Below are 10,332 nucleotides of genomic sequence, written 5' to 3'. Positions count from 1 at the left end.
GGTAGGAAAAGGGCTGGAGCTCCCAAGACGTTTATAATGAATTCTAAAAATCTTCCTAACCACTGATATAGGATATATGTATGTAAATTAGAGTCAGGAAACATATTATTTATGCAAAGAAAGGTGAGTAAAATTCATTAGAATAAAGAAAGAAAGATGTCACTAACTTATTTCCATTGGGGCACAACTACTTCCACAATTCATACTCACGAGTTCAGTGTAATTAAAAANAAAAAAAAAAAAAAAAAAAAAAAAAAAAAAAAAAGCAGAACTCTTCAATTGAATGAAATTCATTTGAGAAATTCTCTTTAAATTCAGGGTATTTTTTTAAATTAAAAAGTAGAAATTTCTAGAATAATTTACTAAAGGCAATTTATAAATGACCATCTATGATGATCCTAATGCTACCTAGGAGAAGTTATCATATAATTTTTGAAAAATCAAAGATTAGTCATGAATCAGAAGTCCTGGAAAAATGACTGAGAACCCACAAAATGAAGTTTCAGTCATTACTATGGGAAAGAATGACTGATGCCTGTCTCTACGCAGAAATGAATCAAAATGTTGTTATAGCTCACCTGTAGTTTCTGAGTCAAAGAGTCCCTCTGTTCTTGTAGTTCTCTGGCATTATCAATTTCTTGTTTTAATCTTTCTATTTCCTAGAAAAAGTAGAGCAATGTCTTTAGCAACAATATTTAAACTGAATCAAGGAAAGAGAAAGTCTTATTTCTCCCTGAAATTACTGTCCTAGTCCTTAGAAAAGAATAATTTAAAAACATTCCTTTATGCTGATTTTTGGAAGGGTGAATTTGTCTTTATGGGTATGTTGTCTAATACACGATAATCTTTTTTTTTTTTGTTTTTGATTTTTTATTATATTATGTTAGTCACCATACAGTACATCCCCGGTTTCCGATGCAAGGCTCTATGATTCATTAGTTGTGTATAACACCCAGTGCACCATGCAGTACGTGCCCTCCTTACTACCCATCACCATAATACACGATCATCTTAAGCGACAAGTCTGCCTGGTGCTTTGGTACAGCACTGCTTAGAAACAACAATCAGAACATTTCAAGGCTGCTTCAAGCTTTGTGGATATAATTCTTTCCTGGGATATTAAATCTTATGACTGGAAACCAGAGAAAGCAACAGCTTGTAAAATTCATTTAACCTCTCACAGTTTTCTGTTGATTTTATGAATGCAACTCTCATACAGAAGGCAAGAGGCAGTATCTCAGTCTGAGTGCCTCACCACAGTTCCTAACAGCAGAAACAAGGATGGAGAAAATATGAACAAACATGAACATATCAACCAAAAAAAATTTCATCTTCCTCCCCAAAAAGCATCCCGCAACCTTACTTTATTCCATAAAGTAAACCTTACTTTATTCCATAAAGTAAACCTTACTTTATATTCCAAAGTAAATCTGACCGAGACTCAAATATTTTGGACACGTGTTACCTAGACTACAGATGAGTGAAAAGTAGCAATACCTCTTCCTTCACTTTCAGCGTCTCTTCTAGTTCTTGTATTGTTTGATTTAATTCTGTCTTATGGGTATGCACTGCATTTGCTTGGCTACTGACACATTCAAGCTCGGTCACCTAAAATGAAATGAGAACACAGGTTAAGCTATATGACTATCTCAAAAGATTTCTTGCTGAAAACATACTAAGCTCCTGATAAGTAAATCATGACTTTTAAACAACATATGAAAATCAATTTGAGAAATATTAAGACACTTAAGATAGAATGAATAGATTCCTTAAGGACACAAATTTAGGACAATGAAAAAAGACTAGGGGTATAATTATTTATATGACTTGGTCATGGAAAAAGGAAAGCTTAATTGCTTAATGACAGTTGAGAACCCCTATAATGAAAGGCTTCTTTAAAAATTTCTTATGAAAACATATTCAAAATCAGATATAGCCATCTGCCTTCCATCTGTATCTTTCAAGTTAAACATGGCTTCTGGAAAGTGGCCTTGCAGAAGTGAGAAATTTTTCAAATACATTTCCAAAATGTAAGAGAGTCTGGAAGAAAAGATATGCTTAAAATACAACTTAAATCATTCGATACTAGAATGACTTCACATCAATAGTGTCTCTGTAGCAAAAAATAACGTTCTTTAGTCAATAAGAATGTACTAAGGGCCCAAAGAACTACAGAACTTTCAATGAGCACTTGGTATTCTCTGAGAGAAGAGAGAAGGGCACTGTCCCTAAAAGTTAAACCATCCAACAACATTGTTGGATCCAACAGTCAAAATAGACAGAAGTCAACATAAAAACATACACGCACACCCCATCACAGCTCTTTACACACATTAGCATTTCATACATTTTGGCTGACTAGAATGCAGTAAATTCTAGAGTATTAAGGAAACAGCAAATCCTTCTCCTTCATATTTTCCAAATATCTATTTATCCTCCATAAATGTTACTCTAAGTCACTTAACACTTTCTTCCTTTCTATTCATGTACTAATAGCCTTGTGCAGACCCTTATCATCGATGCCTAGACAACAGCAATGGCCCGCCAGAGGACATAATTATAATCTTTGCCTATTTTTACCTCTCCCATAAACTAACATTCATCTATCATTGTGTAACTCCTAGATTCCAAGCCTTTCAAAGGCTCCTTTTTTACAATATCAAATCTAAACCTGCAGGTCTTGCATATACCAGTCCTAAACTACTTAACCATCTTCATCACCCAAAACATCCACAGTATGTAATATGTGGCTTTTCCAACTAAAAATAGGCAAGTCTCCTCATCTTAAGAATAAACCACTCTTGGGGCGCCTGGGTGGCTCAGTCGTTAAGCGTCTGCCTTCGGCTCAGGGCGTGATCCCAGAGTCCTGGATTTTACATCAGGCTCCTCCACTGGGAGCCTCCCATTCCCCCTGCCTGTGTTCCCTCTCTTGCTGGCTCTCTCTTTCTCTGTCAAATAAATAAATAAAATCTTTAAAAAATAAATAAATAAATAAACCACTCTTACACTCATCTCGCTGACCTAACTAGAATGTCCACTCTTACATTGTGGAAGCTGTTCAGACCTTAGGAAACCTTCAGCTCTCAGCTCAGCATATACTTTCACCAGAAAGTCATTCCTATCTACTTAATTCCTCTAGGCTCTCCTGTCCTGTGGCCCACAAAACCAACTGTATCCAAAACCTTAGGAATTATTTCCTTATTGCTCAATATATAGGAGGGGTTTTTTTTTGTTTTGGTTTTGTTTTGTCCAATTAGATAATGAATTCCTTATGGAGAGGAGTTCCAGTTCTGATAATGACGGAGTACTTTTTACTGGAAAAACTTTCCCACAGATAACAACTGCAAATCATGACCAAACGTAAAATTCAACTGTTTGAATGCCCTGGTAAGTGACCAAATAGGGCAAAAGACAGAAAGAAAGCAATCACATTGGGTAAAATACACATATACACATCCTTTTGCTTGAAGGCACTCTGTAGTCTGGCTGCACTGCTTAACTAGAACTTAAGCAGAAACCTGTGGTCATATTTTCCTGAGAAACCTGAGGATCTGGGGACTCCTTAGAACAGCTGAACTAGCTAGAAATTGCAGGAACTGTATGAAGAAAGCCCCCAAATAAACATACAGACTTCCTTCAAATCTTTGGCTGACTCGTGAACTATACATGCACAGGAAAGAATCCGAAGAGTCCAACGTGGTGGGGCTGGGAAGAGCTGGAAGGCTGCAAGAGCTAAGCTGTGATGGTGCTCACCACAGAGAGAGCAGTTTGACGCTGGAGTCCCACCAAATTAGAGGACATGGGTTATTACTTCAACCTTTCCACTGCAACACCAAAAGGATTATGCCTTAGAAATAAAGATTTCCCAGGACCAGGAAATTCACCATAGGGTTAAGGGCAAAATTAAAATAAATGGACTCTAATGAAGCCTAAGTCCACAATGCCACAATTTCAAGGAAGTCTGTAATTAAATTTAATTGCTTTACCTCTCCCATAAACTAACATTCATCTATCATTGTGTAACTCAAACAAAAATGATTCAGAGTAAGATAAGAGAATCTAATATCATCTAATTTCAAACGTCCAGCATACAACTGAAAATGACTAGACACATGAAGAAATCGGCAAACAACCTATGGTGAAGACAAAAAGCTGCCCCCTACATCCCTCTGGCTGAAACTGCAAAGGAAGTTAGGCTACAGGGAAATGATACCTGGTGGAAATTCTAATCTACAAGAAGGAAAAAAGAGCACTGAAAATTATAAACATGTGAATAAATAGACTTCACTTAAATCTTTAAAATTCAATTCATAATTTAAACCAAAATCTCCCTAAGTACAGGGATTATACAGTAAGGGGATATGACAGTTCTTCAGTGAATATTTATTGGCTCATGAGTTAACTGTCACGGATTAATTTTTTTTTATTGTGGTAAAGAACACAGAATAAAATTTATCATCTTAGCCATTTTTAAGTGTACAATTCAATAATGTTAAGTATATGCACACTGTTGTGAAAAAGATCTCCAGAACTTTTTCATCTTGCAAAATGGAAATTCTACACTCATTAAAACAACAATTTCCTTCTTCCTCCTCCTAAGTTAACCTTTATACACACAATAGGATGACATTTACTCGGGTTTCTTACTCTCCCACCCTGTCTCTATTTCATCTCTATATTACTCCCCCCGCATCCTGATCCTACTCCATTCCGCAAATTGTGCTCTGGTAGTAAGCCCATTTCTTACTGTCTGTGAAGTTCACTTCTCTGGCATCCTTCCTAAAAAAGGAAATTAGTGGCATCTACTTCTGTTGTGTAAATGCAAATGCTGTGAATACAAAAAAATTCTTCACAAGTAATTGTTTGGGCTTCTAATATTCTTTATGCTGGGATTTCTGATTTTCTTTTCCTGTATGAAATTACAAATACAGGTGTTCCCTACTTTATGAGAGATTGAATTATGCCACTTCACTTTTATAAAAGACCTGTATTAGTATGGTAACAGCTTTTTTTTTGGCAAAACTAAAAATGGTCCTCAAATTTGTCAGTTAGCAAAAACAGATACTAATGTAGGTCTTTTGTAAAAACACAGTGAACTTCTGGAACACAGGGGATACTCTTCACTCTATACCACTTTGGCTTAGGAAAGGTTTCATAGAAATGCTTTTCTTTTGAATAGTGAGGGAAACCTGTATAAGCGAATTTCTCACCTGTATTTTTTAAGTTGTTCCTTCTTCAAAAAACAATAAAATAATAAAAGCATCTATCATTAGCTTGGTACAACTACATGTCAATTCATTTTCCCTATTCATTTTCACAGGAATTCCATAGACTATATAGTATTATTCCTATTTTATACATGAGAATACTGAACAGAAAAGGATAACTTACCAAAGGTCACACAGTTAATAAGCGGCAGAATAGAAAAATATTTTTCTTAATTAAATAAACCCACATTTACTACCATCTATACGTAAGTTCTAACAAGCAGTGACTATCTCCAGATGTCCTTCTGCTGAATGTACGTTTCTGCGGGCAGGGAAATGTGTTAGCCATCACTGCCTATGGACAGCAGCAGCTCTGAGCTTACGCGCTTGTGCAGACGTTCTGCTTCCTCCTGATAGGCAGCAAGCTGCTGTTTCCATTGTTTCACATTGGCAGTGGACTCCAACAGGGCCGCAGTGAGTTTGGCATTATTTCCTTTGAGGGTAGCCAGTTCAGCCTCCCAATGTTTGCTGATTGCTGAACTAAAAGAAAAGAAAATTCTATCAATGACACTGAACATTGTCACTTTGGGGGTGCAGCAGGACTTGGTTCTATTAGTTTTATAGTCCATGAATGTTTCAAAGATAATCCGAAAAGAATAAAAACAAATATTTCACTGAAAAGTTCCTGCTGAAGAAAATCTAGCAAGTGAAGAAACAGGAAAAAGTACCAGAGCAGTAGGTTTAATGTAGACTAGCTTCCACCTTCATTAGGACAGATACAGGTATCTACAGAAGAGTTTCCACCCATTCTCTTTTGAGGAATAAACATTACATCCTGAAAAATACCTATAAGCAAAACCTAACAATGTACTGTGTATTTTTTTAAGGTGGGTATTATTTAAAATTTTTTTTATTTTGAATAAAAATATAGCTGACATATAACACTATATTAGTTTCAGGTGTATAACATAGTGATTTGATAATTATATACATCATAAAATGTTCACCATGGTAAGTACAGTTACCATGTGTCACTATACAAAGTTATTACCATATTATTCACTGAATTTCCTCATCTGTACTTTTCATCCCTGTTATTTACTTTATAACTAGAAGTCTGCACCTCTTAATCCCCTTAATCACCTATTTTGCCTCACTCCTCTTCTCTCTGGCAACTAGAGAGACCAGTTGGCTCTCTGTACTTATGAGTCTATTTCTGTTTGTTTTGTTTTTTAGATTCCACATGTACTTGAAATCCTATGGTATTTTGTCTTTCCTTATCTGACCTATTTTACATAGCAAAATACCCTCTGGGCCCATCCATGTTTTTGCAAATGGTAAGATTTCATTCTTTTTTATGCCTGAGTAATACTCCAGTGTGTGGTGTGTGTGTGTGTGTGTATACACACACATACCACATCTTCTTTACCCATTCATCTGTTGATGGACCTTGGGCTGCTTCCTTATCTTGGCTATTGTAAATAATGCTGCAATAAACCAAAGGGTGCCTATATCTTTTAGAATTAGTATTTTCATTTTCTTTGGGTAAATAACCAGAAGTGAAATTACTGGATCATATGGTATTTCTATTTTTGATTTCTGAGGAACCTCTATACTGGTTTCCACAGTGGCTGCACCAAACGCACTCTATTTTTTTAAGTTCATCAAACTCTGAAGCACAATTTCATTCCTTTGTGAAACACGTGAGGATGCTGCAATGTCAATAAGGTTTGGGGCATGTAATGCAGCATTTCTTCTGAAACTATTATTGATTTATTTCACATTATTTATAATTTTGAAATGCCCAAAATAAAAAATTGCTCACAATAAATTTATTTCAGGTATTATGATAGGCTATACCTAGAAATTGGTCCTAATGACTTAATTTCTGATAGAATTCCGTGTCACACATAAAACAAAAACAAAAAAACCCTAAAAGCAATAACCTATTTCCTCATTTACTGTTCTACTTAATAAGTTATCCAAAAATAATTGCCTCAACCAAGACAATTCTTCTATTACAAAGACAATTCTATTAATTGGGAAGATTACTCTCTTGATAATTCCTTTGTTAACTGTCCCATGAAGAAAGAATTGCCTCATTTGAAAGAAAAAGATGTTTTTTCTTTAAAAAAAAAAAAAAAAAAAGATTCCTTTGAGAGAGCGAGTGTGCTCATACACGGAGGGTGGGGGGACAGGAGAGAGAGTGACTGAGCAGGGAGCCTGGCATGGGGCTTGAGATCATGGGGCTCAAGATCATAGGACCTTGAGATCATGACCTGAGCCAAAATCAAGAGACAGATGCTTAACTTGCTGAGCCACTCAGGTGCCCCTTTTCTTTCTTATTATTGAATGGCTTCCTCCTTTTAGTGAAATTCTACAAATCCCATCCCATTAACTAGTGAGGATGATAGCTTTTCTTAATCTGCACTTTTGGTTTTTGGTAGGTTATCTGCATCACAGAGCAAATGCTTTGATGGACTGATTTTTCTTTTCTTTTCTTTTTTTTTAAAGGGGGGTGGAGAGGGGCGCCTGTGTGGCTCAGTCGTTAAGCATCTGCCTTCGGCTCAGGGCGTGATCCCAGAGTCCTGGGATGGAGCCCCACATCGGGCTCGTCCGCTGGGAGCCTGCTTCTTCCTCTCCCACTCCCCCTGCTTGTGTTCCCTCTCTCTCTGGCTGTCTCTCTCTGTCAAATAAATAAATCAAATCTTAAATAAACATAAAGGGGGTGGACAGAGAGAGATAGGGGGAGGGGCAAAGGGAGAGAGAAAATTGTAAGCAGGCTCCACACCCAGCATGGGGCTTGATTTCACACTGATTTCATAACCTGAGTAGAAATCAAGAGTTGGACGCTTAACTGAATGAGCCACCCAGGCGCCCTGGACTGATATTTTTAATAGCAATTTTAATATGCATTATATAAAAGAAAGCATGCTCCTATCATCAAGATTTCTAAAGCTCATCACTAATAATAAGACGTATCAGCAACATGAACCCTCTGATACAATGCGTAGGGAAAGACACAAGATAATTTCTTCAGTACTCTTGCCAAAAAGGCCTAACCTCATTCTAATATATCATGAGATATACATCATAAACCCAAACTGAGGACATTCTACAAAATAACTGGTTGGTACTCTTCTGAAGTGTCAAGAGAAGACAAGACTGAGAAACAGAATGGTGGAGAATAAGAAGAAATAATTAAATGCAAATGGACAGATTCCTAAGAAAGGGTCAATGATGAAAACAAGTCTCCTACACTGGAGTTAGTAGTACTGTGTCAATAATAACTTGATAATTATTATGATTATGTAACATGTTAACAGTAAATGAACCTGGCTGAGGGTTTCTTTACATAGTTTTTAAATTTTTCAATAAGTCTAAAATTAGTTTCAAAAAAAAGTTTAAAAAATTTTCTAAAGTTTATTAAATGAGAAAATTTCATCTAAACATGCAAGGACAAAATCAAACAATAAGCAAAGCTATTAATTTAACAACCCACTTCTATCCTTAAAAGAAAATTCTTTTCTATTTTGTCTTTTGTGGAATGATTTTCCAAATTCGGTTTTTCTGAGCAAAGCATGCACCTGTTCTAACTTAATTACAGATTTTTTAAAAACCACCTACCATTTTTTTTCCCTATAGAGGAGTTTTATTTAAACAGACCCTTCAATCTGACAATTAAAATCTTACTGAACTAATTTAAACACTTGATGTATGCAAATACCAAACTCCTGGGGGCATCTTTTGTTACATTTGGTCTTTTGTCCTCAGTTCCAGAAATCATTTTAGAGTCAAAAAGGTGAAATGGATGTTTTGTTATTCAGAAGAAGCCCCTTTCACCTACAATTTAGTTTATGTTAATGAGGTGAGTTTTAGAACCCCTCTAAAGATGTCAGGGCTGCTTTCCAGGAGAACCAACCTTCATTCAAGGGTTAAAACTTTCAGTCCCACCCCCTGGCCTTCAGGGAGAGGAGAGGGGCTGGAAGTTGTAATCAGTCACCAATGGCCAGTGAGTTTATCAATCATGTCTGGAAGCCTCCATAAAAACCCAAAAGAATGGGTTTCTGAGAGCTTCCATGTTGGTGACCCAGAAAGCATCCATGTGCTAGGCCCCAAACTCCACAGAAGAAGCTTCTGCCTTCACGGTCTTGCCCTATGTATCATTTCACCTGGCTGTTCATTCATATCCTTTATAATAAACCAATTATCTAGTAAGTAAAACCAGTTTCCTGAGTTATGCAAGCCACTCTAGCAAATTAATCAAACTAGGGAGGGGTTTGTGGGAACCTCTAATTTATAGCCAGTTAGAAACAACTTGGACTTGACATTGGCATCTGAAGAGGAAGCACTATTGTGGGACTGAGCCCTTAACCCATGAAGTCTGGTGCTACCTCCAGGTAGTTAGTGTAAGAATCGAGTTAAATTTTGGGGACGCTCAATCAGCATCCATGGAGAACTGAGTTAATTGCCGGGTGGTATCGATCTGCCTCATTTTCCTGGATTGAGGCACATGGGTGATATCTCCTGTTCTAGCCAAGCTGGCTTGCCTGTGAGGGTTTCTTCCTTCCAGATTTTCATTTTGCTTCCTATGAATTTTGGCCCCAAATTTTCTATATTCGACATCAATCTATAAGACTGCATTCTCCCCTTTCACAGATTCAGGTCATTTCCAATTAGTATTTTCTAATTACAACACCTATCCTTCCAGTTTGAGCACAGTGGAAAACCCAAAAGACGCCACCCCAAAACTGCCAGAACTCATACAGGAATTGAGCAAAGTGGCAGGACATAAAATCAATGCACAAAAATCAGTTACATTTCTATACACACACAGTGAGACAGAAGAAAGAGAAATTGAGGAGTCGACCCCATTTACAATTGCACCGAAACCCATAAGACACCTAGGAATAAACTTAACCAAAGAGGCAAATTATCTGTACTCTGAAAACTTTAGAACGCTCAATGAAAGAAACTGAGGAAGACACAAAGAAATGGAAAAAAACGTTCCATGCTCATGGATCGGAAGAATAAATATTGTTAAAATATCTATGCCATCCAGAGCAATCTACACTTTCAATGCAATCTCTACCAAAATACCATTAATCCCTATCAAAATACCATC

General features: G+C 36.7%; 1 protein-coding gene across 1 annotated transcript in view; it reads right to left on the bottom strand.

Moving 5' to 3' along the window:
* The window catches only part of HOMER1 (homer scaffold protein 1), a 118,924-nt gene that overhangs the window by 13,179 nt on the left and 95,413 nt on the right, over positions 1–10,332 (bottom strand). The window contains exons 6-8 of the mRNA XM_040622144.1: positions 5,591–5,777; positions 1,498–1,608; positions 579–659 (exon numbers count right to left, since the gene is read on the bottom strand). Of these exons, the coding sequence (XP_040478078.1) occupies positions 579–659; positions 1,498–1,608; positions 5,591–5,777 (379 nt within the window). The remainder of the gene's footprint in view (positions 1–578; positions 660–1,497; positions 1,609–5,590; positions 5,778–10,332) is intronic.

This window comes from Ursus maritimus, unplaced genomic scaffold (assembly GCF_017311325.1).
Source record: "Ursus maritimus isolate PB19 unplaced genomic scaffold, ASM1731132v1 scaffold_5, whole genome shotgun sequence".
NCBI classification, from domain to species: domain Eukaryota; kingdom Metazoa; phylum Chordata; class Mammalia; order Carnivora; family Ursidae; genus Ursus; species Ursus maritimus.
Note: the sequence above shows the minus strand (reverse complement) of the source record. Positions and strands in the feature narration are given on the sequence as shown.